At 37.5% G+C, this 13,798-nt stretch overlaps 2 protein-coding genes across 2 annotated transcripts; both read right to left on the minus strand.

Annotated features, from left to right (window-relative positions):
- Window positions 1–45: 45 nt before the first annotated feature.
- LOC146488128 (elastase-1-like) lies at window positions 46–6,067 on the minus strand. The gene is made up of 7 exons (XM_085119937.1): window positions 6,010–6,067; window positions 5,045–5,242; window positions 4,404–4,610; window positions 3,282–3,596; window positions 2,500–2,613; window positions 657–749; window positions 46–212 (listed from the first exon to the last, which is right to left on the minus strand). Exons 1-7 carry the CDS (start codon window positions 6,059–6,061, stop codon window positions 208–210), a joined length of 984 nt encoding a protein of 327 aa, XP_084976063.1. The 5' UTR covers window positions 6,062–6,067; the 3' UTR covers window positions 46–207.
- A 1,641-nt stretch (window positions 6,068–7,708) lies between these two features.
- Window positions 7,709–13,556, minus strand: LOC146488129 (elastase-1-like). The gene is made up of 7 exons (XM_085119948.1): window positions 13,000–13,556; window positions 11,825–12,022; window positions 11,162–11,368; window positions 9,825–10,139; window positions 9,601–9,708; window positions 8,558–8,650; window positions 7,709–7,864 (listed from the first exon to the last, which is right to left on the minus strand). The coding sequence occupies exons 1-7, from the start codon at window positions 13,052–13,054 to the stop codon at window positions 7,860–7,862; spliced, it is 981 nt and encodes a 326-aa protein (XP_084976074.1). The 5' UTR covers window positions 13,055–13,556; the 3' UTR covers window positions 7,709–7,859.
- Between the last annotated feature and the right edge of the window lie 242 nt (window positions 13,557–13,798).

Below are 13,798 nucleotides of genomic sequence, written 5' to 3' on the forward strand. Positions count from 1 at the left end.
CAAAATATTCAAGCGTGTAACATCATGCATAATGCTTAAAACAACAATATATTGGTGCACTTTTTAACCTCAAATGAACAAAAAAAGTTCTTCTTTTATCAACCAATTTTAACTTTATTCATACTTTGATTACATGTCGAACAAAATTTAGCAAGAATATAATTATGCAGACTTGTGTGAACGTTATGTCTCCTCTTTCCCCCAGTATTAACCTGTTAAAGAACAAAATTCCAGAATCAGAAAAAAAAAATCCCATTGTATAAAACAGGGATCCTGATTCAAGACAGCTAAAATTGTGGGGAATACCGAAGAGAACAGAAAATACTGAGTAGTATTTGAGCTAGCAATTGACTTGTTCATTTATTTCTGTTATCTCTGAGATGAGAGAGAAGTAATGTTCCAATCAGTAGGGAAGTCCCGTGTATTTTTTCTTGGCCACACACAAATAGTCTCCTGCCCCTAAGATGATTCCTGTTACTTGAACGTAAACGTCACCGGGTGAAACCTGACGCTCATAAACATGTACAGTATTTCTAATCACTGTACATCAGCCTCAGATGTAAGAATTTGTGAATTGAAGGTGAGGCTAAGTTCCTTAGCTAAACTGTTGGGTTATAATATTTCGTGCTTGATACATTTAGCAAAACTGTACTTACAGACGTTACAAGATTTCTTGCAGAGCGTTATAATTGTAGGCACATCACAGTAATGGGTCATGGCAGGGCATGCATCCCAGTTGTACTTGCAGTCTGTGTGGATGAAAGGAAGAAAAAACACATTCATTCATTCATTCATTCATTCATTCATTCATTCATTCATTCATTCATTCATTCACCAGAAATACAACAACAGTATACAGAAATACATTAAAGATAATTTACAATGTTCCCACTAAATTATTTACAAGATCAAATGTGGTAAAGGCAAGGAAGCCTATATAGAAGCCGGGGGCTTATAAACTATAGGCTTCCTGGAACTATAGGATAAACCATACAAGTAAAGGGTACTGAATAAAAATTCCACTTAATTTCTTTTAAAGAAAGAAATAAAGAAAGAAAGTAGAAGAAAAAGTGTGTAGCTCAACAAAGAGTCAATTTAACTAAGAAAGAAGGAATTTTTAAGTCTTCATTAGCCATATAGCGAGGGAAATTAGCAGGGTATCTGCACCCTTAAGGAGAGTAGTGATTTGGTATAAATGCATATCATTATGTATATTTACTACTTTGTTGCATTTCGAATTGGATATAAAAATACTGATTCAGCTGAAAGTTACTTGTTAAAGATAAAGCAACGGAGGAAGGAATTTCTGCTCATGTACAATACCTTTTGAATTTAGTTGTGTTTATACTATACTGTTGAATATTTACCACATTTGACACATTATTGTCTGCTGCAAAACAGACCAATAATGACACTATGTCTCTGTAAACTCTGTATACGACTAATTCTAACTGATCTACTACTGGAAATATAAGTTAACTTTTTTAGCAGTTTAGAGTCCTTAATCATAACTTTCTGACTAAAGACAAACATTTCTTAACAAAATGATATGATACACTTTGAAACATATTCATTTTTCAAAGCACATTTTGCAAATAATTTTTCTAACTTTCCTTCTGATAATAAATATTGTACCTAGTGTAGATAGCCGCATCAAAAAGGATTTTTGTAAAATTATAAACTAGTATATGTCTGTTAGAGTTGTGGTGATGTTCGGACAATTTAAAAAATTTTCCCTTCGTTTCGGAGACATTTGCAATGATTACAAATAATTCGGTCTTTGGAATTCCTTAACCCCATTCAATCTGCTCTTGCTTGTTTGTGTTTTGTTGTTGTTGTTGTTGTTGTTATTGTTTTAGTTCCCTCAAGAGCATTAAAGCTATCACAATGAATCCTGGAGGGTTCGTAGTACGCCCGCAAAATGGAATAATGGCGGCATAGGATGTAGGAAGTTTGTCATTGATTCTTCATTAACGCCATATTTGATCCGTCATTTAGAGTTGCAGAATTTCTCCAGAAACTCAGAAAAAATTAAAATTTACCCCAACATAATCCAAACCAATAATCCAATCCTAAAATTCTATAAAAATGTGGACTGTACACTCAAACTTCCTCTCATAAGGGCAAAAAATCCAAATGTCGATAAACATGGCCCGTCAACATCTTGTTACCAGACAATATCATGTCATATGAATGTCATACTAAGTTGTTAGGAAAAGTCACAAATGTTTGGTGGTATTTGTGGAACACTAAAAAAAATTCTGAAATCTGAATTATGAATTATGAATGTTCGCTCGGGCACTCCCTACCCCACTTCCCACCCACCCCTCCCCTCCCAACTCTGACCCTATCCCCAGGCTGAATCCCCAGCTTGGACGAGTTTAAGCTTGTCCGATTGATCACGACTAGATTTCGACATTACACATTTCATTGCCGTAGTTTTCACAAACATCTGCATTTCTCGTTAAAAGTTTCAAGTCAAGAATTATCAATACTTACCACCAGGAGGAGGTGGTTTTGTTTGTGGTGGAACTGTCTGAGGGGGTGGTGAAGGTGCTGTCCCAGGAGTTGGTGGTGGTGGTGGTGGTGTTGGTGGCGGCAATCCTCCATCTCCTGTTGGAAACAGATCAAGTTGATGTAACATACCTCATTCAAATAAGGAATTTTATGTAAGCAATTATTCATAGGAGCAAATTAGTGCTTGACTGATTAACTAAAAGTTCTATCAATTACCACCTAGAGAGTCAAACGTGAGTTCTTAATGTTTATCCAAACTTAGTCAAAAAAATTAGTAGTTTATATTTTCAACTATACATTACAATAAAATCCTCACTAGCATGCTCTGTCAACGGTAAAAGGCTTGCTTTCTAACATGTTATCAACTTCGTCTTTTTTTAACACATTATTCATGCTTTGAAAAAGAAGAACTTGAAATAAGGTACTGGCAAGCAAAGAACTAATCTCGTACCCAGATCTCCCACGGTCAGGCGGAGGGGAGATCTCACATTTCGACATTCCCGAACCGACGACTGAGATCGGGGTACGAGATTAGCAAAGAACTCTTCAAATCAAAATATATCTCTCCTATAGTACCTTAAATGCAGGAATATCAGTGTTTGGGGTGGGGGCCAAATCAAATCACAACAGGCAAAAAAAAAACATTTGTCTGGTGGGGGGTGACTAATGTGGTGCAAGAGTTGGAAAAATTTTCGATCGCCTAATGAGACTCGATTGTTTTCAATTGTTGACTAGGTTCAACGCTATCCTGAAAATAGAAGTACCTATTTTCTGTAGTATCCAAGATTTGTAACTGGCAATCCTTGTAAACACAGTATAGTATTCAGTCGGGCAGTGGAGTTTGCCGAAGCTGACTGCGCCATGCAAGTGGCATTTACCTCCCTTCTGACAAACAAGTGGTCCACCACTGTCCCCATTACAACCCCCTGAAGCAGCGGCGTGCCCTTCTCCAGCGCACAAGTGAGCACTTTTGTCGACTCTAGGAAACTTTTTCCTACACTCACTATGAGAAACTAGAGGTAACCTAGCTTGCTGGAGAATGTCTGCCGCTGGTGCTCCACCGCATGTTTTCCCCCAGCCTGCAGTGTATTAAAAAAGGTTGCAGGCCATTTAAGATGTATTTTCTGTAATTTGCTAACATATTAAGATGATGGTTTTATGTCGCTGGGGCCAGAGGAAAATAAGAAATTACACTGAAGGCAGGAAAGATGACAAAGACTGGAATCGACTGAAACTTGCTTGGACTCTGACCTGAATAAACCAATGTCAAGTTAAGCCGGTTACCTTGGTTGGATCTTAATACGAAGTTTAACTGGCACAGGAATCTAAACTTCACCCACTGGTAGACGCCTATTTCTGGTTTCGTAATGGAGCATGAAACAAGTCAGGATGATAAACGTGTATGGACACTTAATTTCCTTGTCTCGGAAAATAGGGTACACCTAAATTATCAGCAACGTCACCTTGAAGGTTCAAAATGCTAGCCACTTGGTCCATATACTGTAGACCAGACGTCTACTTCAGAATATTATAAAATGTTTTTCTTTCTTTTTTTTTCTGTCTATCTTTATTTATAATATTTATTACTTTATTTATATATTTAGTTAGTTAGTTAGTTAGTTAGTTAGTTAGTTAGTTAGTTAGTTAGTTAATTTTAAGCGCAAAAGAAAACACACCATTTTAAATATCAAAGACAAAACACGGCAGCTCTCCCCCGTTATTCGAGTTTGTAAATATTTCTATTTTTGCTGCACTTAGCAAGGAGGCACTGCTAGACTCTGCTTGCAAGGTAACTAATATCTTTAATTTTACATTTTCAAATATAGCCACCACAACCTTTAAATGGTAATTTCAGATCTCGCACAACTTGGTTAACTTAGCCAAACCTGTGAGGCAACAAATCGAATTCAGATCGGCATCCTGGTCCGGAAGGCAAACTGTATTCACTTTGTTGCTCAGCTTTACATGGCCGTCCAAGCGAACAAGTGCGACATCGTGCTTGAGATTTTGGCTGGTGAAACCACTGTGCAGATAAAGGTTCCTCACTCGAAAGGTTTGCTGGACCGATGTGGTTCCAGTTCGTCGGTGGCCCCCTACTAGGAGAATGAAAACCAAAAAAAGGGAATAATTTATTTCTGACCGAGGGGTATGTCCAACATCATGAATTATTCCTCCGATGATGTGTTTATTGTATTTATCAATTTCAAACAACGGACCTTTACATCACTAGCAACGATAGTAAAATTTAAACAAGAAGAAGAAGAAGCAACGACGAAGATGACGATGAAAAATAAACACAATATCAATAACAACAACAACAACTACTACAAAAAATAGCAACAAGAATGACACAAAGGCTCTTTAAGTATAATTATATCGATGGTGGTACGCTTTAGTTTTCGGGAAGGGTGGGTCCCTACAGTTAAGATAATACCCTGAAGGAGATAGACAACTACATGATAATTACAAAGTACCATTTTTTTTCTTTTGTATAAAATACCCACGTGTGAAAAAAAAAATATCTTACTTACTACCACTGTATAAGTACTTGGCGTCGGATCTCTGTTCACACAGTGTGCAGCAGTCACGATCCAGTTAGATCTGATCAATGACCCTCCGCAGATGTGTCCTCCACGCTTACGGAGAGAAATCTGCCAAGGCCATGAATGAGGGCTGGCATCTTGACCATTCACCACGCGGGAGAAAGCTGGACGCATACCACATCCTATTTTTCCATCACAATCATAATAGCCAAAATGCTATGTGTTATCAAAGATAAACTTAGTCCCCAGCTGGTCGGTTTAAAAAGAAAGTGCCATTTAAGCTCATGATTGGAGTGAGTTCAAATCGTAGTTTAGACGAACTTTTAGTCGCTTAAGTTAGTAAGGTTTCGTAAAAATGGAGCCTTTGAAGCAATAACACCTTCCATGCCATTATTTCATTCGATATTCAAATGTACAGTTTCAAAAACGTTTTCCTCGTTCTAGGGTTAAGGATCAAACAACGATTTAACTAAATCCGATTAACCATGAATACACGGCAAACCGAAACACAGCGCCTCTCTATCTTTAAAATAATGCAAAATGATTTCGGCAAAATATTTTTCAATGTTCTAGAGGGATTTAGTTTTTTAAGCTTTGGAGTTCCGCAATTTTTGCCATATAGTCTGAAGCCCAAAGCCGAAAAAAAGATGCCGATTGTACATGTAGTCCCTAGAGTAAATTAAAGCTATGGAATCTTAACAAGGGCCCCAATTGGTAATTCTCCAGTTTGTCTGAGCCCTAGAGCCCTAAACTACTTTGCAACCCTTTATTTCGTGTGGAAAATACTTATATATTGTTCAAGATTAAGTATTCCGAAGTGCTTTAGTCAGCAATGCGTTAGTAAAAAAAAGGAGAAACACATCCATTCAAAAATGGTTTCACTAAATATTTCTTGGACAAAAAGAACTGGGAATTATGAAGTTAAGCAATGCTTTTAATTTTTGCCTACCTTCGGTAAGGGAAGGTCGAACAAAAACCAAAATCAGGAGGAAAGAGATCATCTTGAAAACAAAGATCTTTTAGGTTTATCTCTTCAATCATAGTCTAGCAATCTCTGTTATATACGTCACTTCACCTATGCTTTGTTGCCCACCTGTCGAAGTTTGTTGAAGCTGATTCTACAAAAAGCTGCGCGTCGTTTACTTTAAAAAATCTTTCATGATTTCAGAAGTTCCAGTCGATTGAAAAAACAAAAAATGTTGATTGGAAACACAAAATACCCATTCAAATCCGCAGTGGTTGGGCCCAACACGGAAGGCCTTTATAGATTAAATTCATGAAGTTGTCTGCCACTAAAAATAGAATGCACTCTTTCACTAAAATAGGTTGGTTAGAGCCTCGAGTTTCGAGTGTGGTGCTTTAAACTGAAATGTTGAGAAGAGTATCCAATATGCTGCACCTCCAACACTTTTTTTCCTTTTTGAAGTGTACTATTCTTGGTTCAAATGTTTAAACGCTATCACTTTACTCACTAAAAGTTATTGAATAGAAAAATATCCAAGCCTTTGGAGATATTGATCTTTAATATTTACTCATGGCACAAAATGTATAAATACAGGCTGCCGAGCTGTTTTTCTACAGTCGAGTATATATTTTCACATTGAAATACCTCGATATCATAATTGTTTTACAAGAAAATATGTTTTGTTAATACATAAAAATCAGATTAAATTGCATATATATTTTACAAAATGTCTAACTTTTATTCATGATTTAGTTCTGGTTTGCTTGTTGTTGTTGTTTTTGTTATTTTTTATCATTCTTTTTTTTTTCCTTTGGGCTCGATTGAAGGGGGGTCACGAGTACACGATATTTAGGGCTCGCGCAAGACATAATAAACGATTAGAGACAAGCCTGGTTTCAACATATTTTGACCAAGGATGAGACTTAATTCTGCCCGTACTTACTTCATATACATATTTTTTTTAATATATAAGGAAACGCCACAAAACTACATGGCATTTTCATAATTTTATCTGGAAACAATTTGATGTGTAAGGTCTATGCTAGACGACTTTGATGTGACCATGGCAACCAAATTATGACAGACCCTTTTTTTTTTTTACAAACATGAATTTTCCTGTTTGAAATGAACAAAAACTAATTTTCTTACTAATTTTCATGTTTTTAGGTCATTTTCAGTGTTTTTAAATTCTTTCTGGCCAATTTCGATGGTTGTCGTAAGTTTTAGGGAAATTCAGGAATGCAGTGCATATGCATAGTGGCATCACTTCCCAATTCAAATCTAAAATGACACGTCTTTCCACGTACTATCCATCCTCCAAGTTTCATCGCTATAGCCCTTATGCTCTCGGAGTTATCGAGGGGTATTGAGGAGGAGGGGGGGGGGGGAATCCGACCACTAAAGTGGAGGGTACTATCCCCTTTCTAAATTAGAAATCAAAGAAGTAATAACGCCTTTCTGCCACTAAAAGCCTTAAAAACCTAACATTGAGCTAATCATCGCCTTTTTTTTAACTAGAAAATTGATTGGGAATGGCAAACAATTTGAACATTACGCTTGTTGTACCGCTGGCTGTTTTTAGCGTTTTAAACTCTATCCATGTATGTGGTTTTCGCAATATCACAACTTTTACCTTTTACCTATGTCACACTAAACGCAATCAAGGACACTTAATTCAAATGGTTAAGCGCATGTTTATTTATGGTTTGTTATGAATGTCTCATTACATCAAAACGGCAGCTCATGTGTAACAGTTTGTTAAGGTCCGATTAAATTATTTCATTTGTCGAGAATTATTATTAATAGCAGTTTATCTCGTATTTTCTTGTCACGCGTCAGCCTGTGGAAATATAAAAAATGAATAACTAATAATAATAATAATAATAATAATAATAATAATAATAATAATAACAATACAATTGTATTAGAAAGTATGCCTTTTATGTCGGAAGTAACAATCTTCTTGCTTCCTCTTTAATAAGTTACACAGCGACGGAAACTCGAATATGATTGGTCACAACAAAGGCATCAACCCGCGTGATGCCTTAACGGCCTTACTGGCTTAATAAAGTTGATGATGATGATGATGATGATGATGATGATAATGATGATGATGATGATGATGATGATGATGATGATGATGATGATGATGATGATGATGATGATGATGATGATGGCGATGGTGATAGCGACGACAACGATGATGATGATGATGATGAAGATAATGATTATAATGAGGATGCTAATGATAATGGTATGATGATGAATAGACTAATAGGAAGCCTATATCTCTAATAAGTAATATTTTTCACGTAAACAGTTCCATGGAGTATGCCTTAAAGCCTCTTTTTGCTGAACATGACGCTTCCGCGGGATGCTGCAAATAAAATCAAGCGTTGGTCGACGACTCCCATTCGATTCGAACTCACAGCCGGAGCTAGAACGAGAAATAAACTCAACCCACTGATATGGCGTGGGTCTTGCCACGTTGGGCTGGGAGGTCAGCTGGGTATCGAAACCCCTTGATACTTACAGACTTTACAAGTTTTTGGGCAAAGTTCCCTTACGGTAACCACGCTGCAATAGTGCTTGTTCCAAAAACATGCATCCCATTTATCTTTGCAGCCTGTGAACATGATAAATTAAACAAATTGAATTTTTGAATCAAATCTACGATGATTTATTAAGGACGGTGCCTCCTACTATTGTTACTGCGCATACGTTCTGCGCATCTCGAGATACTCGGGTTTCCTATGGGTGGTGCCTACTAATACAGGAATATTTTTGCGCGGTGTAAGACTATACGGAGAAAGCAGAACTTCGCAAATGCTTTTGGTATCTCATAAGAAAACTGGGGGCAGCCATGCATTTTTCAGAGATAATTAAGCGTCAATTTAGGAAAAAATCCCATACATTGCTTTATATTTTGGCGCTTTTTAGAGATATTATTGCTTAGTTATCTCTGAAAAATGCATGGTTACCTCCAATTTTCTTTTTGGATTCCAATAGCCCTTGCTATGATCTGCTTTTCCCGCATAGTCATAAACCGGACAAAAATACTTCGGTATTAGTAGGCACCGTCCCTAAATGAAATTCTACATACCGGTTACTTCTTGTAATTTTGAAGACTGTTAGATAGTAGAGAGTAGAAAGAGTCCTTGTCTCTTCTCTTCTCGTATCGATACGCCTTCGTTTTTACCATTTTTTGCGTTAACGAAACACTATATTCGCTCGTTCTTATTACTGGCAAACCTGAAACAGGCTACAGTTTTCTCGCGTCGTTTGTTCTACATGTACAGCTGAAGTGTCTTGAAGCTCGCTGACAGCAGAATCTTTAGAAGTCTTATAACCTTCGAATGTTTTCCATGGTAGTAATTGACTGCCAAATGTTTGTAGAATCAGCGCTTAACCAAGAATTCTAGAAGGAGTGATAACGACTGGATAACTTTCACCTTGAAACCTTAACATGTGTTGCGTTACTTATTCAACATTCATCGTTCTAATCCTCCTGCCTTCACTCAACATCTACTTCAGCAAACCTGGACAAACATAAAGTAACTTAAAAATATCACTCACCGCCCGGTGGAGGTGGGGGTGTTTGTGGTGGTGGTGTGTTAGGGAGTGGAGGTGGTGTCGCAGGTGGTGCTGTCGCGGGAGGAGGAGGAGGTGGTATCCCGCTGTCTCCTAAAAATAAATGAATTTATTCACAAATAATTTTTTTTACATGCGCTATAACAATAAACTTCATTCATACTTCTGTAGATTGATCGCGCATTCATGTATTATTGAAACGCACTTACCTATTTTCTGCAGTATCCATGATTTGTAACTGGTAATCCTGGTGAACACAGTGTAATGGGTTGTTGGACAGTTCCGTTTTCCGAAACTAACGGCACCATGAAGGTACCATTTGCCACCCATCTCGCAAGCAAGAGGTCCGCCGCTGTCCCCATTACAACCCCCTGAAGCTGCGTCATGTCCAGCTCCGGCACACAAATGGGTGTTACGGTCCACAACACCGTACTTCTGCTTACAGTCGTTGTGGGACACGAGAGGTAATTTTGCCTGCTGGAGAATGTCTGCTGCTGGTCCCCCACCTGAGGTGCGTCCCCAGCCTACGTTAAAACAAGTGTTTTTAAGACCTTAAAGCATCCCAACTTTTTAATACCGATTTCCTTCCGTGCTTTCTTGTGAATCATGCGGTATGGTTGTATCTTTTTACTTAGTATGGTCGTTGATAGCTCACAAGGTGTCGAAATAAAAGGGGAAAGGTTAAGCAGGCTATTAAGCAGAATTTTACTGGACTGACTTTTCCAGCAGCTTGAAAAACTATTTAAAAGTTAGGGTGCTTTGTCAAGCTCAAGGTTTAAAATCAGTCGGAACATTTACCAGGGTATTCTGTGTTCGAAATGACAAATTTACAAATTTATGAAGAACTGCAATCGTGTATCGTTAAGGCGGGGGTAAACCTGAAAGCCGTTTTCACGGCGCTTAAAATCGGTTTCATGGAAATATCTCGTTCACGTTTCAAGCAATCCAAAAACTCTCTACTCATCCCGTGAATCTATGTTCTGGGGTATTTTGTGAATTTTTGGGTGATTTTTGGGTTTATTTGGGAGGTGATAGTTTTTCTAGAAGGATTGGTAAAATCAAGAGAAATAAGATATGTTGAAGATTATTAAAATGGCGTTTTAAAATTAGAATTTGTAGTTAATAATTAATAGACGGATACCAAGTTAGTCCACTAGCAACCTAGGGTGCTCTTGCGTGGGTATCAACTGTCTGTTGGTGTTTCAAAAATCATTTTCTTTCTTTCATCCCTTATTTAAACCTCTTCAAATTCCATTCAAATTCACGTTTGCCCCCACCTTAATATCGTTAATATTATTATATTGCCCTTATTTTACCTCTGATGTGTTCGAGAAATTTATTTTAATTTTTTTTTTAATTTTGGAAATTTAGTCAGATTACGTATCTTTCGCAAATGCTAACTTCCTGACATCGCCTTCATAATCTTTCTCCCGAGAAATTATTGCTGTACTCAGGTTTGTTGATAAAAATGCTACTTCTTTCCTCTATCCAAACATTTTAAGCTCGAAAAGGAAAACAAAAAATGGAATTTGTGTTTAGTCCATACCTGTTATGTAACAAATGGAATTCAAATTTGCATCTTGGTCTGGAAGACACACTGTGTTCACTTTGGCACTCGTCTGCGCAGGACGTTCCAACTGAAGAACGGCAATGTCGTGCTTTAAATTCTGCATAGTAAATCCACTGTGCTTATGAAGGGTCTTGACACGTAACATTTGCTGTACTGAAGTGCTTCCAGTTCGCCTGTGACCACCTATAGTATATGTAATATTAAAATCGCGGACTCAATAATATTTTTAAGAAGGTTGGCTGGGAAGGTTTTTAAAATTTCGTTACCAACGCCTTTTGTGTGAGAGCTAATGGAATGAATCTGAATACCCAAAACTGTACAAAACTGTAAGTACAGATTTTTGTAATCTTGATTCCCTTTTTTTTTTAATTAATTAATTCGACATAGGAAACAAGAAAAAATACAAAGAATACTACGTAGAATAAATACAGTTCTTACTACTAGGTGCCAGGGATAGCACTTCAATTTGGCTTGTCGTCAAGAGCGCTATGATACAGCAGAAATATCGCATTTGCACTTTTCCTCGGACGTGAAAAGAATACACCGTCGAATAGCCACATTTTTGGATCCTTCTAAGCAATAAAGTGGTTTATCTGACTTTTTGTTCTTGCAATTTGCTTAACAAGACTAGTATCTTACCCACTACAACTGTGTAGGCACTTGGGGAAGGATTCCTATCAACGCAATGTGCTGCCGTTACTATCCAATCAGGTCTGATCAGGGATCCACCACAAATGTGCCTACCACGTACACGGAGAGATATCTGCCAAGGCCATGAATGAGGACTGGCATCTTGACCATTCACCACGCGAGAAAAAGACGGACGCATACCACATCCTATAATTGTAATCATGTACTCTGTGATTTCTCTTGGCAAAGACGGTGCAAAGATGGATTCGTTAATCTTTGATAATCACTGCAGAATTTCACCCATTGCTTAAAATATAAATCGTCCATATTTTTTAAAGAAATGGACAGCTCAGAAACGAAACGATGCCCTGCCCCATTCAAGAATTTGTACCCTATTATAGTGTAGCATTCCCCAATCACAATTAATGTCTGATGTTTAGTCCTTTAGAAACAAATACACTATAGATTCTGCGTCCGGTAAAGAAGGGGTATAGAATGGTAAAATCCGAGACCCGCCGAGACGCCGAGACCTTCATCTAAAATTCGAGACCGAGACTTAACTATGTTTTTCAAATCCGAGCTCGAGACTAAAACTCGAGACTATCAGAGTGCGAGAGGCTGTGAACGCAAAAAACGCAAAATGTGTTTTTTTACTAACACTACCGGAAAGCATAATACGGCAATTTAGGAGCAGAATTTATCCAAGCCTACATGTTTCACAGAAGCTGCAGAAGCGATTGTGCTGTTGAGCACTTTTTCAAGATTATTCTTTGTTGTTTTAGGACGTTAATTCAGACTTAACTTTCGCTTGCTTATCAAGACCCCGGGCCCGAGATTCAAATTTCAAAATGCGAGATTCCGAGACCCACTTTATTTTTTACGAGCTCTAGATTCCGAGACTCCAGTTTGAGACGCCGAGATTTCGAGACTCGCCGAAAATTTGCCGAGATCCATTATTTTTCAAGGGCCATTCTATACCCCTTAAAGACACTACGAATTACTACCTACCCAAGAACGTCGACCAAAATAGTCTAACAGGCATGGATGAGTCGAGATAAGGATTCATTAATACCATTATTCTTCATCTCTTGGGCTTTGAGTGTCTTAAGTGCTTTATTCATAAAACGAGTTTTTAGGGCTGTAAATTTAGATAACAATAAGCTAAGCTATCGCTTTTTACCTACCTTCTGATAAACTTGGCTGAAAAAGGGCCACTGCAAGCAAAAACAGAAATGCCATCTTGGGTTTGGATGTTTTCTATCTCTTCGTATCTCTTCATGTATGCAATTTATACATGAAATTTTACGGTTTTTTCGCCGGTCACCTGCTGGAGTTTACTAAAACTGTTTCAACCAAAGGATGATCCTTGCTTACATAAGTTGCAGCTGTTTACCATAAGGACATTGGGAAAACCCAAGATACAGAGATTGAACGATCAGTCACAATTATTTTATTGTCCGCACTCAAGAGAGCTCAGCTTTGTTAATTTAAAAATAATAGGTATGTGTCAACGCCTAAAACATCATACAATACCATCCAAAACCCTGGTTAATCGTTTTGCCGCAGTTAAAGATTCAATCCATTGACTCAAACTTACCAAATGTACCGAGGCTCGACTTTGGGAGTACCGAATTCTGTTTAAATAACAAAGTGAAGTATTTGAGAAGTGGAATAAATATTGGACGTGAGTGTATACTTACCACCGCCAACGGTTTGCACAGTTGTTCAAATCTACCTTTCAGTTAAGGAAAACTGAACGCTAATCATTTTTTCACAGGATCATTAAAATAAAATTTCCCCGTATTGTGCCCCAGGGAATCCGTTCCTTAGAAAGATAAATAACAAGAGAGAAAAACAAAAGAAAAAAAAAAGAAAAAAAATCAGCTCATTTGCATGTTGAAAGTTCCGTTTTCTTTGGGAGATTTTTTGCACCATTTTAGATAATATAATTTCTCTTTTCCTTTTTTAATATGTTTTTGTCAT

The sequence above is a fragment of the Pavona decussata genome, unplaced genomic scaffold (genome assembly GCF_977016875.1).
Source record: "Pavona decussata unplaced genomic scaffold, jaPavDecu1.1 SCAFFOLD_11, whole genome shotgun sequence".
Classification (NCBI taxonomy): Eukaryota; Metazoa; Cnidaria; class Anthozoa; order Scleractinia; family Agariciidae; genus Pavona; species Pavona decussata.

Coding starts and splice junctions, on each gene's coding strand:
- LOC146488128 (XM_085119937.1), bottom strand. CDS start 6,061: ATGATCTCTTTCCTCCTGATTTTGGTTTTTGTTCGACCTTCCCTTACC. Junction 5,243..6,009: donor TCGACCTTCCCTTACCGAAG/GTAGGCAAAAAT, acceptor ATGGAAAAATAG/GATGTGGTATGCGTCCAGCT. Junction 750..2,499: donor AAAACCACCTCCTCCTGGTG/GTAAGTATTGAT, acceptor TCATCCACACAG/ACTGCAAGTACAACTGGGAT.
- LOC146488129 (XM_085119948.1), bottom strand. CDS start 13,054: ATGGCATTTCTGTTTTTGCTTGCAGTGGCCCTTTTTCAGCCAAGTTTA. Junction 12,023..12,999: donor TCAGCCAAGTTTATCAGAAG/GTAGGTAAAAAG, acceptor TTACAATTATAG/GATGTGGTATGCGTCCGTCT. Junction 8,651..9,600: donor ACCCCCACCTCCACCGGGCG/GTGAGTGATATT, acceptor TCATGTTCACAG/GCTGCAAAGATAAATGGGAT.